The 20,517-nt window shown below is 41.7% G+C and overlaps 1 protein-coding gene across 1 annotated transcript; it reads right to left on the bottom strand.

The window, feature by feature from the left end:
• Positions 1-15,106: 15,106 nt before the first annotated feature.
• LOC110691313 (LOB domain-containing protein 42-like) lies at positions 15,107-19,301 on the bottom strand. Its single transcript, XM_021868235.1, has 2 exons — positions 18,461-19,301; positions 15,107-15,918 (listed from the first exon to the last, which is right to left on the bottom strand). The coding sequence occupies exons 1-2, from the start codon at positions 18,930-18,932 to the stop codon at positions 15,368-15,370; spliced, it is 1,023 nt and encodes a 340-aa protein (XP_021723927.1). The 5' UTR covers positions 18,933-19,301; the 3' UTR covers positions 15,107-15,367.
• Positions 19,302-20,517: the final 1,216 nt, after the last annotated feature.

Genomic DNA, 20,517 nt, shown 5'->3' with positions numbered 1-20,517 from the left:
TTTACTTCACAATCATTATCTTTCATATGTTTTCCCACAGACATCAAGTTATGTCTAAATTCAGGCACATACAACACATTCAACAGTTTTAACCCATTTTTCAACAGGATGTCATCTCTACAGGTTATAGCGGTAGTATTACTAGTTGGCAGATTTATTTTAGCTTTACCATTCATAGGCATGCATGAGTTTAAGAGTTTAGCATCACAAATCATATGATGTGTTGCCCCTGAATCAATTATCCATTCATTTTCTATACTAGAAACATTATAGCAAGTAATCATACTTGCAAAGTTCACATCTATTTTATCCTCGGTGTCATAGCCAGTCTTGCTATGCTTTGATCTTGAAGGAAAAAGTTTTAGCAGCTGCTCCAGATGTTAAGCAGTTATGGACACTGATTCCTTAGAGTCTTGAACATTCCCAGCAAACTTGCCCGTTTTCTGCTTGTTTCGTTTCCCTTTTGCACCAGATTCACCTTTTCCTTGTTGTTTCTTGTACATATGATGCCATTTAGGGTACCCAACCACCTTCCAGCACCTTTCATCAGAATGAGACTTGCTTCCACAGACTGAGCATCCTGTTCCATGGTGTTCCTGGTCTCTTTCTCTATTGTTTGACCAACCAAGTCTGTTTGGCTCTTGCCCCCTACTGCTAAAGGTAATTGGCTCCCCTTCTCCCTTAGCTTCATTGAGAGTCTTTCTCTAAGACTCCTCTTGCTGCAAAGTTGCACACGCAGCTTCTACACTGGGTAGAGGGCTTTGCATCAATATGTGACTTCTCTGAGTAGCATATGAAGCATCCAGTCCATTGAGAAATTGAAAGAGTTGCTGCTCCTCCATTTGCACATTCAATACACTTATAAATGCACTTATTTCAGGCGTCATAGTGGTAATAGGAGGCAGTATGTTCAGGCCTTCTATTTCACCCCACAAAGACCTAATTCTGGTGTAATAGTCACTAATTGACTTACCATTTTGCTGGATCTCATACTCTTTGTTTAGTTTGTATTTCCTTGCACCATTGGTCTGAAGAAATCTCGTCTCAAGTTGTTTCTAGATTTCAGCAGTTGTGCTCAAGAACATTACAGATCTTTTAACTGAATCAGTTGTTTCAGGGTTTTTGGAGTCCCTCGGGAGAGTTACAATTCCAAAAATGCGCTTCGACCGTCTGTACCTGCAAAACCACGGAAACTCCGGTTTGGTGGAGTTCCGCCTCCGACGATCAAGTTAGAACGTTTCCGGATGTAATAAAGTGCGGAATGTAAATGTTTTTCTCTCTGATTCAGAGAGGATTCTGCAATTAATATCGCTCGATTTTTTTTGTATGTATTTATGAATATTTGTCAATGTGTAATAAATGAGGATTTTCCTCTATTTATAGTGCAAGGGGATCAGTTCCCCTTTTAGGGTTAAAGTGCCACGTGTCAGCAGAGGATTGGATCCCGTTGGGCCTTTCTAAGGCTGACACGTGTCAGCATGCCATTGGGCCGCATGGAAAGGGTATTTTTACCCTAAACATTTGTCCTTCACATGTGGGACGTGGTTTGCCACGTGGCACCTGTGACAGGTGTCGCGTTCTAAGAAGGTGACAGGTGTCGCGTTCTGGGAAGGTGACGGTTCGTCTCCTTCCCACCATTTTTTTTTTGAATTCGATTTTCGAATTTGAATTTGAAGGGGAAATGATGGTTCGCCTCCTGGTTCTTTCTATAAATGGAAACCCTTCACCCTCATTTGCAACACTTTGCAAATTTTCACAAGAACTTCCTTAGGAAAAAGCTCTGATGCCGGCTGGTTTTGCATCCAACCTCTTCCTCTTCCTAAACTCATCCGGACACCGTCTGAGTGCTCTTTGCTCAAAACTCTCAGATACCGCCTGACTTTAGCCAATTTTCTTCTCTTGCTTTCAATAGACCCACAGCCGGTCATTACCGTCTAGGGCAACGTCAAGCCATTTTCTTCAAAACCGCCTGACCACTCAGCAATTTTCCCTAGCTCTCAATACACCCTCAGCCAGTCATTACTGTGTTGGGTATCTTCAAGCCACATTTCAGAGAAACGGTTGGGTAGCTTCAAAATTCCGGTTGCTCTTTGAAGAGGGTACATCCGGGCTACCGTATCGGGTATCACCAAGCAACAACTCAGATTTCCGGCTGCTGACTTCGAGGAGTCAACTTTTTCCAGATTTTACAACTTCAAAAGTACCGTCTCTGCCCCTTGCAACTTTTTTGCGTTTTTTCCGGTTGTATAGGTTGTTAGAGAATAATGGACTCACCCAACACACACACGGCACGGCCTAGGACAGTTGTCAACTAGTCACCGAACACGGCTGAGTTTAGGACTGGGGATGCCGTCTGGGGGTGTTTGGACCACCCTTACTCTTCTGCGAATCCGACCGTCTTTGTTCATGTGCAGGACAGAATGGCTCGGACTAGACGGACGACTGTAGACCCAGAATACTAGTCAGAAGGCTCAGCCGAAGCTCCGGCTGATGATGTACCTTATGACCAGCCGGGCGTTCCTAGCACGCCCAGAGGTGAGATTTTGGAGGAATCCGAGAGCACAGACGGGGAGGAGACCGTCCAACAATCCGACTCTACTGAGTCAACCATGAAGCCGGATGCCACTCAAGAGGATGAGGAGGCATATAAGTGGCCCTCTATAAACAATCCAACAGAGGCGCATATGAGCACCCGGGACGTGGTCACCTTAAACGCAACCCTACCTGCTTTTTTGGAGAAGCGTCCATTTGGGGCCGGATGGGAAATAGTGGTGCCGCCTGTCGAGGCAACCGTCGTCTTGGAAGATGACCTTGACCATTCCAATGATTACTTTGGCTGCTAGGAGGCGGCATTCAAAGCCGGCCTCCGGTTCTTCCTTCACAACACAATAAAAGCCATTCTAAGGGGTTACGACCTTGGCGTCTGGCAACTAACACCCAACTCATGGGTGAACATACTAGGATATATCTCCGCTTGCGAGATGCAGGAAATAACGCCTAGCTGGGAGGCGTTTGCACATATGCACTACCTCAGCCGCGCCCCAGGCGGCTGGAACGTGTGGTATACTCTTACCACGCATCCGGAATATATGATGACGCTGGATAAGCCTTCTAAGTGGAGCAGCTGGAAGAGCAAGTTTTATATGGTTTCTTTCCTTTCGCTGCAACTTAACCACCGGTTGCGTCGATACAACACCCACCCGGCTCTTCTAGGAAAGAAGTGTGCCCTTCCTAAAGTACCGGAGGCGACATGGGATCAAATAACGGAGCCGGCTCTTTTTAAAAAGACCACCTTGCCTTTGGATGACGGGACAAAAGTTATTGTCCCCAAACATTGGGTCCCTCATCCGGACTGACTTAAGGACGAGGCGTTCCTTTCCGCCTGTGGCCTTAGCACATTTTGGAGCAGATGTATGTTGATTGGTAACCGACACTTTTTGCCATCTGTATCATGCTTGAATGAGTTCTGAATTTTTTGGTTTTCCTTTGCAGAAAAAGGACTAGAGATGGTGCCTCCCGAAAAGACACAAGCTAAGTCTGCTGCTGATATTCGAAAGGATCAGCTAGAGAAGAACAGGGCCTAGCTAGCAGCCAAAAATGAAGGGGTAAGCGCCGACTGACCTTCTTTACCGTTTGTATTATTTGCAGCTCATTTTGATACTAACCGGCTGTGCTGTTTTCTTTTGCAGACGGGGAGCAAGAGTGTTCCTCGCTCCCTTAGACAAATGCTGAAGAGGCCGGGTGAGGAGCCCTATCAGCCTGCCTCTAAAAGCCGAAGGGTTCCGGCTGCCCCTGTCTCTACCGAAAAGTCGCCTGCTCCTGAGAGGCCAACCTCAGCAGGCAAAAGCCTGAAAGATCTTGGCCTGAGCTCAGGGCCGGCTGAGATCAAATCTAGGGAGCACGAAGTTCCCTCAAGCCGGGTGCTTGCTGTTGCATTCGGCTCAAATGCGGCTGGGGGTGGAGCGACCCCTCAGCCTGAAAATCAAGGTACTGCTCTCACCTTTGATCCCCCTTGACCGCTTGCACCTGTGAGAGTCAAGTCCCAAGCTACCTAGTCAGGGGATTCTTTAGGCAGCCGACAGAATGTAGGCGTTGCATATGCTCAATACTTAACAGATAAATCTATTAATGCAGATGCCTTTTCTTGTTGGCCGGATCTCTAGAACTACGCCAAGAGAATGCTGAGGACCCTTACCTGGTCCGAGAAGGAGGCGGTATCGGGTATAAACCAGGTCAACATTGACCGCATCAACTCACTGCTGGCTGAGGTAATTCACCGGTTAGGGTGCTTTTGTGTCATTTTGTTCATTGCCGGTTGTAGTGTAATTGAAAAAATAACTTCATTCCGGCTGTCTTTGCAGGTGATGTTGAGGGTTGATGGGATGAAGGTCCCCTTGCGGAAAAAGCAAGAGGAGGTAAGGGATGCCCAGAGACGGGCAGCCGAACTCATTGATGTTACCCAATATAACTCCCTTATGTATGAAATCCAAACTAAAAGCCGGGAGATGAAACAGGAGGAGCTAATCAAGGAGCTCACGGCTACTGCTAAAACAACCAACAAGAAAGCAGCTGACTTTGAACTCCAAGTCAAGGACCTCTAGGCTGACGTCAAAGCCTTGGGGGATGCTGACAAGGAAAACACAGAGCTGCGGGCAGAGGTCAACCGGCTGAAGAATGAGTAGGCCCAGACCCAGGCGGACTACAACGAAAAGCTGGCGGCTAAACAAGACCGGCTGGTGACCGAGAACGAGCGCGACTATGCTTTCTTCGACCTGAGGTACAAATACGCCACTTAAGTATTTGATGCCCAGGTTCTTGGAACCAAGAAGCCGGCGCCCTTTGAAGAGTGGGACGACATGCAAGAGGAGGAAAAGGAGCAGACGGATGATCAAATGCCGGGTGGGGCTGACGAAGCCCAAGCCCAGAAAACTCAAGAGGCTCCTCCTGTCGGCCAAGGCCAGCCGTCACAACAACAACAATAGCAGCAGCAGTAGCTTTATTTGTTCCTCTTTGTTTCTACTTCCGGCCTACGAGCCTTGTAATTTGTTTGTACCTCCTTCTCCGGACATAAGTCCGGCTGACAATCTTTTTTTATTATTATTAATATATTTTGCCGACTGAGTCGGTTTTGCCTTGATATTATTTGCTTCAATTTTTTGCAATTTTTCCCTCGTACAAATATTTTCCTTTTAGTAATTTGATTCGATACATGCGGTATGCCGGATGCGTTGGCTCTACCTGCCCCTGGACGGTTGTTTGCTTAAAATTATCCATCTCTAAGCAAGCAGCCGTCCATACAAGCATCCGGACGAATAGATAGGCGATCCTTGACCGTATTTAAAATAGAATTACTCTAAGTTGGATTAGCAGGCGGTTCCGGCTAGGGCCAACCTAGATTATTCTTTTGACCGGCTGTGGATTACCCTTTGGGTATCCGTCATTGCCGTTAGTTGGTGTGCAGGCGGCCATTGGCCGGACGTATGCATCATAACCAAGAGGATTTTGAACCCGGTTGTAGTGCTTTTGGGAAAAAGCCGGCTACATTCGATCAAGATTTAAATTACCGTCTGTGTTGCTTTGAAGCAACGGCCGGTTGTATCTTGATTTCGATTGATCATTCAAACGGCCATGAGTTATCTTTAACCTAGACAGTCGGTTAAGGCCGGTTGAGTAGTGATTTGTAAAACAATGTACCACCTGAATGGGAGATGTTCTCTTTGAAGAATTCACCCAAATGGGCGTCGCCGGATGCCTGCTCATGTTGGAGCAGGCGGTTTAAAATATGTTCGGCCATTGGCCTTATGAAGAGCTAAGTTCTATACTTAGCCTACAACTACTCAGTTTAGAGTAGACGGTTGCCCGGTTGTGCATTGCATAGATGGGACTTACAAAATACAATGGAAATAAAGCATTCTTTCATTAATATACTCTATTTACAAAAATTTACAAGTCCTTAGAAGTAGTAATTTTTCAAGTTATCTACATTCCAGGTTCTGGCTAGCTGCCTGCTGTCTAGAGTTTCCAGGCACTAGGTGCTGCCTCTAACTTCTTCAAAAATCCGGTAGGGGCCCTCCTAATTAGGGGTTAGCTTTCCGTGCTCATTTGCCCTACCGTTTGCCTCCATTTTTCGTAACACAAAGTTCCCCACTTTGAGGGGCCGTTTGTGTACTCTTTTGTTGTAGGCCCTCGTCATTCTCAGACGGTATATCTCATGACGCAAGGCAGCATTGCCCTTGCGTTCCGGGAGTGAATCCAATGCTAGACGCATGGCCTCCCAATTTGCCTCATCATCATAGAGCATGATTCGGAGTGTTGGCTTGTAAAGTTCAATTGGCAAGACAGCTTCAGTACCGTATGTCATGAGAAACAGGGTTTCACCGGTTGCCCCTTTTTCAGTTGTTCTAATGGCCTATAAGACATGTGGCAACTCATCTGCCCATAGACCGCTAGCCCTTTCAATCTTCTTCTTAATGTCGTCTGAGATGAGCTTGTTGAAGGCTTCAACTTGGCCGTTTGCTTGGGGGCGGCCGACTGATGCAAAACAATGTGAGATCCCTTGATCTCATAACCAACTCTTGAGAGTAGGCGTCTCAAACTGAGGGCCATTGTCAAAGACCATAGACATAGGTACCCGAAATCGGATGATAACGTTCCTCCAAATGAAGGAGATGACATCCTTTTTCTTTATGCCCTTGACCGCCTCTGCCTCAACCCATTTGGAGAAGTAATCTACAGCCACCAAGATGTATCTTTTCTCGCTTGAGGCAGGCGTATATGGACCCAGTATGTCCATGCCCCATTTTGCAAATGGAACCGGGGTGTACATAGCCGTCAAGTTAGTGGGCGGACGGTGTATGAACCGGCCAAATCTTTGGCACCTGTCACACTTCTTCACCATTTTCATGGCGTTTGCCTCAAGAGTGGGCCAAAAGTAGCCTTACCGCCTGGCCCTTTTTGCTAGAGTTTAGCCGCCTATATGTGATGTACAAAAGCCCGAGTGAAGATCCTCTAGAACCTCTTTCCCCCTTTCAGGGGTAACACACTTCAGCAACGGCTAGAGGTAACCTTTCTTAAAGAGTTCCCCCTAGTAGATCTCAAAACTCGAGGCTCGCTTTCTCAACACAGCCGCTTCTGAAGGGGCATCCGGCAAAGTGCCGTCTGCCAAATAAGCCCGAATGACATCCATCTAGGTAGAGCTTCGGTCAAGAACTCCAATGGGATCATGCCCAATGCTTCTTTTTTCCAGGACTTCCCAGAAAACTGACCTAGGCGCATCACAAGTGGCGGATGATGCTAGCTTAGACAGTGAATCCGCATGATTGTTTTCTGACTTGGGCACCTGACTTGGATGAAATTCATCAAGTGTCCCGACCTCATCTTTAACGGCCTGCAGATACTTGATCATAGTCGGATGGGTGGCCTCGTAGTCACCATGGTATTGGCTAACGATCAACTGAGAATCTGAGCAGGCGTCTACTATTCTTGCCCCTACCGCCTTACACATGCGGATACCGGCTAGCAGGGCCTCATACTTCGCCTCATTATTCGAGTCTTGGAACTTGAACCGTAGTGGATATTCATATTGGTCCCCTTCCGGAGACTTGCAAATTACACCTGCACTACAACCATTCATAGTAGAGCTCCCGTCCACATAAACCTTCCAAACCTGATCAACATTATTCGGCTGAGCCGACGTTGTCATTTCCACAATGAAGTCGGCGAACGCTTGACCCTTCACTGCCTTTCTTGGTTCGAAGGTGATTTCCAGACTTTGCATTTCAATAGCCCACTTGAGCATTTTGCTGGATGACTCCAAGGTCGTCATTGGCCGCTTGAGGGGTTGGTCTGTGTAGACCACCACCAGATGTGCCAAGAAGTATGGTTTCAACTTCTTGACTGCCATGAACAAGGCGAGGCCAAATTTTTCAACCAAGGGGTACCGCAGCTCAGCATTTCGAAGAACATGGCTAATGAAATAGACCGGGAGCTGTGTTCCGTCTCTCTCAGCTAGGAGAACGGCACTGAGGGCATGATCTGAGACGGTCAAATACAAGTAGAGAACCTCCCCTTCTAGAGGGCTGACCAGTCGTGGCAATGAGTGAAGGTGCTATTTCAATTTCAAGAATGCCGCCTCAGCATTTTCCCCCCATTCAAATCTAGTCTTCTTCTTGATTGTCTGGAATAAGTAGAGGCACTTGTCGCCTGACTGGTTGAGGAATCTCCCCAATGCCGCCAGACAACCAGTAAGCTTTTGGGCTTCCTTGACAGTGCGGGGTGACTTCATGTCAATTATCGCCTGTACCTTTTCCAGATTGGCCTCTATCCCCCTTTGATCAATCAAGAACCGAGAAACTTCCCAGACTCAACGCCTACAATCATGTCATCAATGTACGCCTCTACATTCCTCTCAATTTGATTAATGAAGATCGTATTAATCATCCGTTGGAAGGTAGCAGGCGCATTCTTCAGCCCAAACGGCATCACCGTATAATAGAATAACCCTTGATCAGTGACGAATGCCATCTTCTCTTGATCTTTTCTCCACAAAGGTATCTGATGGAAGCCTGAATAGGCGTCCATGAAGCTCATCAAGGCATGACCGGCTGTAGAGTCAACTAGATTGTCGATCTTTGGAAGGGGATAGCTATCCTTCGGACATGCCTTGTTCAGATCTGTGTAATCAACACATATCCGCCAGGTACCATTCGGCTTTCTCACAAGGACAACGTTGGCTACCCAATCCGGGTAGTAGCATTGTCGAATGAACCCGGCATCCAGCAGCTTCTTGACCCCGGCTGTTGCCGCCTAAAATCTTTCCTCGCTGTGGTCCCTTTTCTTTTGTCTAACCGGCTTCTTTTTTGGATCCACGGCAAGTTTGTGGACAGTAAGATCCGGGCTGACGCCTAGCATCTCTTCCACTTCAAAGGCAAAAATGTCTTTGAATTCCTTTAGCAGTTGGTGCAATTCTGCACCCAACTTTGCAAAAGCAACCGTCCCCACTTTAACGGTTCTCTCCGGACGGCTGTCATCTAGAACAATGTCAATATTTTCACCAACCGCCTGGGGACGGAGATCATCTGATCGTTCCCCGATCAGTGATTGCTATTGCTTCTCTTTTTTTACGGCCACAAGGTGGTCCGCCTTTCTCTTTTTGCCGGTTGCTTTGGGAGCAGGCGCGGCTTCCTTGAAGTCATCAAGGTCGATGAGTTCCTCGCCTTGGCTGGTTGTGGCCACAGTAGGCTTGATGTTTGAGAAATAACACTCCCTTGCCATCTTCTGATCCCCGCTCAGGGAACCCATCGTTCCATCGTCCCTCTCAAATTTGATCAGCATTAGGGAGGGGATGATGACTGCCTTGAACTCATTGAGGGTTGGACGACCCAGAATCAGATTGTAGGCGGTCAATTCCTCGACCACCAAGAACTTGACGACCATGTGTCGTCCTTCCCCCTTCTCTCCTAGCCGGATAGGTAGGTCAATCCTTCCCACCGGATGCACTACCCCTCCCCCAAAGCCAACTAGGGGGTGAGAAACCTTGTGCATGCTGCTAGGCTTGTACTTGAGCTTCGCTACTGGTAACTAATAAGGTTAGACGAGCTCCCGGTATCAATAAGGATCCAGCCCACTCGTTGGTTGACAACCTTGCATTCGATGACAATAGGGTCAACGTGAGGCCACCTGACCTTGCCCCGATCCTTCTCAGAGATGAGGACCTCAGGGAAGGTGTCTTGCAACGCCTGGCCCTCGTCCTCTGAGTTGACCAGTTTTTGGATGTTGTCCTTGGTACCCCGGATGGTAGGACCCCCTCCCGCGAAACTGCCTGCTATGGTAAAGATTTGCTCGTCATCATTGTCAGAGCTCACAGCTGGCTTCTTGGACGGTTGTCCATTGTTTGTTTTGGGGTTACCCTTAGACTTCATCATATAGGATTTCAAAGCCCCCTCATCAGCCAAACGGTCCAATAACCGCCAGAGGCTATAGCAACCATGGGTGTCATGGCCAATATCCGTATGGAATTGACAGTACTTGCACTTATCCCAACTATTGATGGGACTTTTCATTGCTGCCGGTTTTTCAATGGTCAACCGGTCTTTGATCTCCATGAGGATGGAGGAGCAGTCCTTGTTGAACTCGTACTTGGGGACGTACTGCTTCAACTCCCTCTTTTTCTTTTGGGACAACTGACCAGAATGGTCCGTCGCCCATACTTCTTTTCTGTTCTTGCTCTCTTCTTTTTTGGTCGGCTGAGCAGACTGGCTCTCCTTCCTATCGGACCTTTTAGGGTTCGACGAGTGCTTGATGGCACATAGCTCCGTCGCCTATATATAGGCTTCGGCTTCCATCAACACCTCTTGAAGGGTAGCAACCCTCTTTCTGACCAGGTCGAACTTAAAGGTCGACCCGTCCTTCAGACCTTTGAAGAAGTCTGTATAAGCAACTTTGTCAGACAGCCCTTGTATCTGAATTCTCATCAGATAGAACCGCCTGACATAGGACCTTAGTCCCTCCTTATCTCCCTGCTGAATAGCCCCCAAGTCAAGACTTTTCTTTTTGGTGGGGATGTTCATGGAGAAGTTGGACGCGAACAGGTATGCCAGCGTCTTGAAGTTGTTGATGCATCCGACTGGCAGATTACCAAACCACTATTGGGGCTATGCCCTTCAATGTTGCCGGGAAGCAACGGCTTCAGGTGGCATCATCCAACCCCTGTAAATACATGAGGTTGGTGTAGGCCCTTAGGTGGTCTTCCGGGTTGGTGGTACCGTCATAGGTACCAACCAACACATTCTTAACCTTGGCCGGCTGAGCCACCTCGGTCATCTCCATGAAGAATGCCGATGTCTATTCCCCAAGGTTAAGCAGCCGGAGCTGCCAGTCCATGGGCTGGACCTGCTGTGCCGCCTGACTCCCAAAGAGGGTCGGTTGCATGTATGGTAATCCATATGGCATGTATGGCTGTTAAGGCACATACGGAGCCAGCTGGATTATCTGAGGGCCAATGCGTGCAAACATGCCGCGTGACTGACTCTCTCGATTTGTCTCTGAACACTTCATTGAAATATTACAAAAACTGTCTGGGTAAGTCGACGTCGAGGCCGACTCAGACATTTGTTGACGTCTCTTCTCCTGGATGAACATCCGGGCGTCCAAGTAAGTCTTTTTTGACCCATCCGGCTGAACTTGCCGGATGGCCTTCCTTTGCCCTGATTCAGGGAAACGAAGTTTGGATAGGTCGATCAGAGGCCCATCCGCCCCCTTTGGTTTAGGGTGACGGGTTGGCACCCGATCTTTGATGTGCTTCTTCCCGGAGGGAGAAGGCTTCTTGGCAGACTGACCCTTGTTGGTGCCAATTAACTTTTTGATTATGTCCTTGATCTCCCCTTTAAAACTCGTTATGAATTTCATGAGTTCCTCTCTGGTGACGGGGGCAGTACCCTCCGCCGTCTAGGGTCGCCCAGCCGGCTTGCCGGCTGGGCTGCTGGGACCAGCTTTGTTTTTGCCCTATTCCCTTGTTTCTTTGGAACGGGTGCGTCTCGTTCGGAATGACCCGTCTAGGACCACGTAGGTATCAACCTCAAAGTCGTCACCACTATCTTGGTCTGTATGGACCTCAGGCTCGGCCATAGGCCGCTTGCCCTCAACAGGCGGTACAGAGTCGGATGCCATCTTAGAAGTACTCTCCCCACAGACGGCGCCAAATGTTTCCGGGTTTTTGGAGTCCCTCGGGAGAGTTACAATTCCAAGAATGCGCGTCGACAGTCTGTACTAGCAAAACCACAAAACTCCGGTTGAGTGGAGTTCTGCTTCCGACAATCAAGTTAAAACGTTTTCGGATGTAATAAAGGGCAGAATGTAAATGTTTTTCTCTCTAATTCAGAGAGAATTTTGCAATTAATATCGCTCGATTTTTTTTTGTATGTATTTATGAATATTTGTCAATGTGTAATAAATGAGGATTTTCCTCAATTTATAGTGCAAGGGGATCAGTTCACCTTTTAGGGTTAAAGTGCCACGTGTCAGCAGAGGATTGGATCCCGTTGGGCCTTTCTGAGGCTGACACGTGTCAGCATGCCATTGGGCCACGTGGACAGGGTATTTTTACCCTAAACATCAGTCATGTTGCTAGTGAGCCATGCTATCACCATGTTGTTACATGTATCCCATTGATCAGCCTTTGTATCATCAAATGTGTCTTTCTTCACCAGTCCTGTAACAAATTCCAGTTTCCTCTTAGAAGCAAGGTTAATCTCCATCGATCATCTCCATTCTCTATAGTTGCCTTCACCAGGCAACTTCTCAATCGATATAGAATGTTGCCCATCTCCAGGATGGAGATACAGGGGATTTTGCATATCAGCTAGAGAAATCTTTGATATATCTAGTGTAAAGTTTCAACTTTTGTGAAAAGGAAGGGAAAATACAAAAAAATATGGCAGAAAGATTTAATCTTTATGTTGAAACAAGTGAAGGGAAAAAGACTTGAGCACGAACTTTCACTCGTTGCTTGCTGATTTGAACCCCTGCTCTGATACCATGAAGACAAATGAGTCTCGATATTGGAAGCAACATCAAGAACAATTAAGGAGAAAGTTTATGGCGGCTCAGAATATTATATGTATTATTCCCTTCAAATACACCCTCTGTACATATACATACTCCTAGGAATCAATCCCTAGAATGATCTGACCTAGTGACTCATCTATTACAGCTGCACTACAGGACAATAGACACTACAAGACCAGCAATGTATCATATGGTAGCTAATACACATATCTTCATCACATTTAGTATGGGGGAGTTTGGTATTAGCAGCATAATGATTGGTATAGCCAAATCGCGAATCCGATTGTGCATTCGCTACCATCGACGACAAAAGCACCACCAAGACGCCATAAAACACAACGCCACATCCATGACGCCACAACCAAAACCACCACCAGAGTGATGCGTCTGATGCCCCTGTTGTTGGAAACCACTAGGAAGAAGGCGTCAGCGTGCACCCAAGTACGAAGTCTATTTTTATATTGATATTTTTCAAAGAATGGAGATTTCAGAAGTTTTAATAGAGAAATTGAAGCTCAAAGGGCATTGTTATTGAAGGTGGATAACACATTTTCCATTTAGGGTTAACATGCCCTTAATTTCACCCTTTTATCATAGGAGTTCATTTAATTTGTCGGTGAGTCTGCCGTGATGTCATCTGTTGGAAGGTGGAGACAAAAAAGATGACGTCGATGGAAGGTGGAGATAATGCAGATGGCGTCGGAAATGGAGTAAACGGTGGAAGATGGGTAAAGATTGGGGAAGGTGGGTGGTGTCGATGGAAGGTTCAATGGAGGATTAATGTCCAATGATGACATATCTGAATAACAATACATAAAACGTAAAATTGAGAAATAAAGTAGAAAACGAATGAGATGAACACATAGGGTAAGAATAGCTAGTATTTTCTTTTTAGTTTTCGTGGAGGATAAACAAGAGATTAGATATAACAAAGAGATACAACGAATGCTCTCCATCTCACAAAATATCTCAATTGGAGTTACATATCGGCTTGAATTGACTAGGCTATTCATTATGAGCACTACAATTTTCTACCGAAACGGTTCCTTATATAATATAAGGAAACCCTAAATTATTCCACAAAATATCATAAGCGTACCCGAAATTAGGACATTCCAAAAAGTTTGTGTAGCTTCAAACCAACTAAAAAAATACCTCACTCGACCAGGCACGGACGTGCCATGCAAAGCACGCCCTTGCCCCTTCCAAAAGGCCAAAGATAACTGGAATTTCCTACGGACTCGATAAATGTTTGTAACTCCCCTTTTTCGGCTTTATGACCGATAGAAATTGTATGTACTGAAATTGCAACTTTTTAAAATCACATTTATCTCTATTTGCCTGGGAGCTTAATATGATAATAACATAAGGATTTAAGGAGGGAGAAGGGAAAGAATATGATTAGGGAGGGAAGAATGTACGCCCATGGAGTCATGGTTACGAAAACTTCCTGTATGCCTACAGTGTCTAAAGTCAGAGATTCTCAAGGAACAACTTGGGTTAAGCTCGGCCTAATTAAGTTCGTTTATGTTTGTTTTTTAAATAATTATGCCAGACTTGGAAAGTTATGAAAGTGTGTTAATAAATGAACTTGAATGTGAGCAAAGGTACGTATACTCGTTAATATAAATTCATAAACCATTTGTTTAGTTAAATTCATGAGCTAATCGTTTAGTTAGTTATGTCATTAATCTAGCATTACAATTTTTTTTTCCTATTGAATGTCACAAGCTAAAGTAACGTGACATTTTCATTTTCGATTTTTATTTTTTTACAATGAGTTGCTAGTTTAAGATAAAAAGCGAGCATTGTTTTAGTAAGTTTTTTTTTTTTTTTTTTTTTTTTTTTTTTTTTTTTTTTTTTTTTTTTGGTGCACAATATTAGGAAGGTTATTATTGTGAGTGACTTAGGAATACTACGAAGATGACACTTATTATTCTCCTTACTTTAATAATGCAAGTCGAGTTAGCAACTAATCAGATAACTTTCTTCAAAGATAGCTTCCTTAATTAAGTAAGATAAACCAACTCTATTTGAAGTCTATTTGCTTGTGTGGAATGATGTAATTTCTTTAACTTTCCATCATCGCATTTAAAGTTGACACATGTCATTCTAGCATAGATCGACACGACATGTTAGAATTGGTTGAATGACACTTTAAATATGTCTAACATGTGTCATGATCAACTTATTGCCACGACCTACAAGTATATCGATTTTAGTTCGTGCCACGAGTAACCACCAAAGTGGTCCGCATATCTCCACATACTAGGCTACTTCCGCTGGTGCCTCCATATATATAATTGGAAAATGTGGCAATGTTCATTACTTGTACAGCAACAATGTACACATTTACATGCATAAATTGTGCCATTCATCATTCTCTTTTGTACTTAAATGTACCTCCCAAAAAGCCAATATCATCACATTTTAATTGAATATCAAGATAGATAAACATATTTAAATTGTAATGCACCAAAAGTTGCGGAAAATATAATTATAAATATAAAGCATAAAGTTGTACATGAGTATATCTTACACGCACGGAACACGTTTAAATAACATGTTACGTTTCATTGTTCTCTTTAGCTATGAGCCGTCAAAATATCCACGTGACAAACACATGAATCATCATCCCTAAATGTTTCTTAATTTTATAAATGTGAATCATCGTCACATCTTAGCTACCACCATATCCGCATGTCTCTTTTTTCTTTTTCTCCCTTGAGAAATTATTACATGACAAAATTTATATTTATCGAAACTATAGTTTATATAATATATAATTATATATGATATATATTTAGTACGTCATTTTCCCGTACTTCATGTTATTATTGAACCCTAAAGTAAGGTCTAATTGCACCTCATTGTCACCATCTATTTGACCAGATACCGATCCTTCGGTTGACTCATTAGAAAACATACTGAGCTTTTCAAAACTTTGAACATCACCACTAGCATCATTACCATTACCACCATTTATTGAAAGCTGGTCAGCCTGAAAAGTGGGGGCACGAGGCCCTCGAGGGCGTCGCTTGAGGCGGGGCCCAGTAGGGACAACGAATGTAGCAGGTACGGTAGGAGAGTCCTTAGAGGACGACATGTGGCGAATATCGTAGAGCTTGAGAGGAGGCAGATGAAGGACTTGCTGAGGTGGAAGAGGAGGACCATCGGATGAAATAGCATGATTATTAGACGGAGGAGAAAGTTGCATGATAGGCAGACCCTTGAGAACAGCATCAACGGCAAGCTGACAGTGGCGCCACTGACCAGAGTATAATAAACCAACTGAGCCATATATTGGGTCTACCACCCTCCCACATGCCTCGTATAACAATGACTGGAATATTGCTGCCAATTTCAACCAACCTTTTATTAGTCAGTGTACCTACATGGTACTGTACGTTTTATTTCTTCCTTCTTTTTTATTTTTCGACATTTAAGAACTCCGTATCAAAATGAACGAATTATGTTCTAAAATCCCCTTCATGAGGAGGGCTTCACCCTTTAAACAATAGTAACAAGATGACTTACCATTTATTATAAGTGTAACAGAGATCAAGCAAAAGAATAATCATCTTAAATATGTAATCCCTACTTTTACTTATCTCAATCCCCTAATTGTCCTTATAGCGGCCCTAATAATCAATTATTTTAAATTCATTAATACGGTCTATCTGATATTTTTTTAGTTTTACTCACGATTCGCGTTTTTTTTTTGTATATGTTATTAGACCAATTTAACCAAAAACTTAAGCTGATGGTTGAAGCTAGGAATATGTTTTATAATCTATCATTATCGATTGTGATTTACTCATGTTAGGAAAAAGATTAATCAAAGTGCGTAAAATACCAAAACAAAATACAAAATAGAGAGAGTAATGATTTAATTTTCATAAACCATGGAAAATGATTTTCAGAGAAAATTAGCTAGAAATAGTTTTATAAGGTGGAATTGTGGAAAAAATGACCTGAACATTAAAATTAACCTTAATCACCCAAGACACATCATGACAGTGCAGATTTTCATAGCTTTTATTTTTAATTAATCAGTTGAAGCTATTTATTAATTATATTAACGACAAGTAGATAGGATTATATTCCGTACCAACTTAAAAAAAAAACACACACGGTAAAAAATTGTGTAGTATTTAAGAAAATAAACACACTGTATATCCAGTTTAAACAAATAAAATAAATACTGTATTCCGTAAATAAGATATAGAATTACTAGCCAGACAAACTGGTTGGTAAAACACTCCGTACGGTAGCATTGAAATGCATGACTCAGATCAATTAATTCCAACCCTCTTAAACTAAGAATTACAACAATATATCTGTTTTTTTTTCTAAAAAAAAAATGTTTTGCATCGCTCTTGCATCTGAGGAGCTAAAAGTGAAAACAATATGTGAAATAAAACATTAATAACATTTACACCAGCCGGTGGGTGAATTTGTCATTTTTTCAAATGGCTAAATTAAACTAATTCAATAGAAATATTAAATCCTTTTTGTAGCCTTACCCTTTTTTAGATGGAAAAATTCATAATAGTTTTTTCATGTAGATCACAATGAATTATCACTATTTTTTTTAATGATTAACACATTAAAATAATTTGATATTTGAAAAATATTAATCAAAACGAAATCCATAACATTTCGTATAACTATATATTCCTTAACTATAAATACAGAGTACTTACAATTATATATTAGTAAAAATTATGAAAATTAGATATTAAGAAACTACAAGTTATAAGAATCAGATTAAATGAGATCTCATACGATAATGTTTTTTCTTATATATCAATGAAAATGGTGGTCAAAGTTATAAAAAGTTTGACTCCCAACAATAACGCCAAATGGAGTAAATTGTTTCAACTTTATGTTATTAGAATTTACTGTGGAAATTCACAAGTGATTCCTCAAAATGTTGGAATTATTTTCCAACTCCTAAAACTATTGGATTGCACAGAAATTGATGAGTAAACTTGACAGAGTATAGGCTAAAATTTTGCAATTTGGAAATAGAAAAAGCATTTATATTAACATAGCGAATATAGATCCATTTTTGGAAAAATTACCTTATTAAGATTAGATTTCCAGGAGATTCTGTCCTAGTACCTATCAAAGTCTGACACTAATATATAAAGATAAAATAGTACTATATCTGTCTAAGTGTAATTGTCACACTCAACTTATCACATAATTAAGGACTAATTACAATAACATTAAATTCTTCAATTGCAACAGAAATAAATAAATAAAATAATAAAATAATCATTTTCCTTGGGTTGCATATATATAATGGATTCATGGACCCTATTTTTTTTGGGTTTTTGTCCAAAATGTTACCACGGTTAAAAACAGAAGTTTAACTAATAACTTTACTATTAAAGTATTAATTTTCCCCTTGAATAGACACGATAATAATTTTATTTTTAAATAAAAATAATAATTTTATCGATTATTTCTTAAGAAAAGGATCTCATACAATTTTCTATGAGTAATTTTTAGTGACACTTAAATATTAGAAGATGCGCTTAATTTTTTAAGCAGATTAACAAAGAGCATTTCTTGTATATAAAATTAAGGTTGGACACATTGATTTCGGTACAAAAATTGCACTATTAGTGTATCACTCTAATGAATCTTATTCCCACACCTTCCAAACACGGGAAGAGATTATATACATTCGGGTGTATATAAGAATTTATACAAAAAAAATTTTATTCAAATCTCCCTTAACACCTTTATTTTTTACTTCCGCCCCCTAAGTGACTTAGGAGGCAAAAACACACGGAAAAATAAAAAATCATAATCGATATGAACTCAACAACTCTGATCAAACATGCATGTAACAAAAACAAAAGAAAAGCATTGAAAATTTTACCGGGGCGAAGGTGCTCGGCGCCAGCATTGAGGAGGTTGAGAAGACCGGCACGGCCATAAAATTTAGCAAGGAAAAGAGTAGCATTGGATTGGGCATCACCAGACATCATCCAATTAAGGCAAGGGCGAATGACGCAATCGTCGTTACAACCTTTGCGGAGAATTCTACACCCATTGCAGCTAGTTCTCATGATTGTTGGATGTTTACACAAGAGAGAAGTAAGAAAAGAGAGATTATGTAAACAACAAGAATGAATGAAGCAAAAGATGAAAGAGAGAATATAGTATTTATAAGCAACGAAAAAAAATGTGAAGGGTTTAAGGAAGTGAGATTTGCGTGGTTTTAGTTTAAGGCTCATAGCCCACAGGAAGAATAATGTGCTTTTGTGGAAGAAAACCTGGATTAAAAAGTCTTGAAGCTTTACTAGTTTTTGGTTGTTTGCTAAAAAAATTTCTTTTCTCATTGTGCTCATTTGGAAAGTTTTAACGATTGTCTACCTTCCAACTTCCAAGTGTACAAGCCTCAATGTTGGGAGGATTGTCTTTCTATTTAATTGCCCTTCATTTTTTAATATTATTACATGGTACAACTTTGTGTGTATAGTACTGTACTATTACTACTATAGTCTGTCATCTTCTTGTGCAACCTTCTTACCTAAATAGTTGGGTTTTTTTTATTTATTTTATTATTATTTTTTTATGAATAGTTGGTCATTTTACATGTACCTAAATATAAAATGATAATTCTTATAATTTAAAAATATGAATTTCAGATGAATATTTCCTCGTTTTTTTTTATACACTTTGACTTTTACACTATTCATAAATTATACTTTGACTAGCTTTTAAGATTTATAGCTACGATAAAGCATGATCATGTGGGATCTACTTTGAATCTTCTCAATGTAAATTAAATTTTATTAATATTCACTTTTTATAATTTTACAATATTGATAATTAGAGATACTTTGTTTAAATTGTGTGTTAGCAAGCATAATAAAGAGAAACGTGTCAATTAAAAAACGGAGATAGTATAACATTGGTATAGTGAAAACGTAAATATTTAATGAATAAATTTGCTACTAGTTAGATTTGTGTAAAAAAAATATATAAAAGGGTGAATTGTTCAGTATTATCATCTATTTTTCAATTCATACCAAAACAGTTAATTACACATTTATTTTTGAATTGGAAATCATTATTAATTAAGAAATCTACCCCGAAATCACATAAGATTTGAATCATGATTAATTAATAATGGCGAATACGCTAAAAATTTTTAATTATTTTCTTTGATACCAGCTTCTATTGTATTACTGTATACTGTAAACAAATATTACGTGTGACATATTGTGATGTGCTTATCTTGTGTCATTCCTAGGATCCAATCTTATCTAATATTTACTACTAGTCGTATTGTTAACAATAACATCTTTACTGAAAAGCAGGATACAACATGATTTAAGTGTAGTGGTTTGTTACACTTATGTCACACATAGGGGTGGGACTTTTCAAACCGAACCGTGAAACCGCCCGTTACCGAACCGAACCATTACGGACCGATCCGTTTATAAACCGATAAATATAAACCGAAAACCGAACTGAACTGTTCAATATCAAACCGAAACCGAATTGAACCGCTCAATGTCAACCCGTTACGGACCGTAAACCGATAACAAACCAAACTGCGCAAATCCGAACCGAAACGAAACCGAACCGAATGGTTTATAAACCCGTTAATGACCCGAACCGTTTATAAGCCGAAACCGTTTAAACCGAAAAAAAAAACCGTTTAAACCGAACCATTTGTAACCCGCTAACCGTTTAAACCGACCCGTTTATGAACCGAAACCGTTTAAACTGACCCGTTAATGACTTAATGAGTTAATGCACATCAATACCTGACATCTCTATAGTTTATATGTATATTATATATATCTGTGAGTCTGTGACTGTATATCAGTATATATAATAAACTAATAATAACTTAATAAGTAATAATACTAATAACTAATAAAGTAATGAAAATCTAACCATTGTTTTTCATGGGCATTCAAT

The sequence above is a fragment of the Chenopodium quinoa genome, unplaced genomic scaffold, assembly GCF_001683475.1.
Source record: "Chenopodium quinoa cultivar QQ74 unplaced genomic scaffold, ASM168347v1, whole genome shotgun sequence".
Classification (NCBI taxonomy): domain Eukaryota; kingdom Viridiplantae; phylum Streptophyta; class Magnoliopsida; order Caryophyllales; family Amaranthaceae; genus Chenopodium; species Chenopodium quinoa.
The sequence above is the reverse complement of the archived record's forward strand: the minus strand, read 5'-3'. Positions and strand labels throughout refer to the sequence as shown.

Coding starts and splice junctions, on each gene's coding strand:
- LOC110691313 (XM_021868235.1), bottom strand. CDS start 18,932: ATGAGCACAATGAGAAAAGAAATTTTTTTAGCAAACAACCAAAAACTA. Junction 15,919..18,460: donor CGCCGAGCACCTTCGCCCCG/GTAAAATTTTCA, acceptor TGAAATTGGCAG/CAATATTCCAGTCATTGTTA.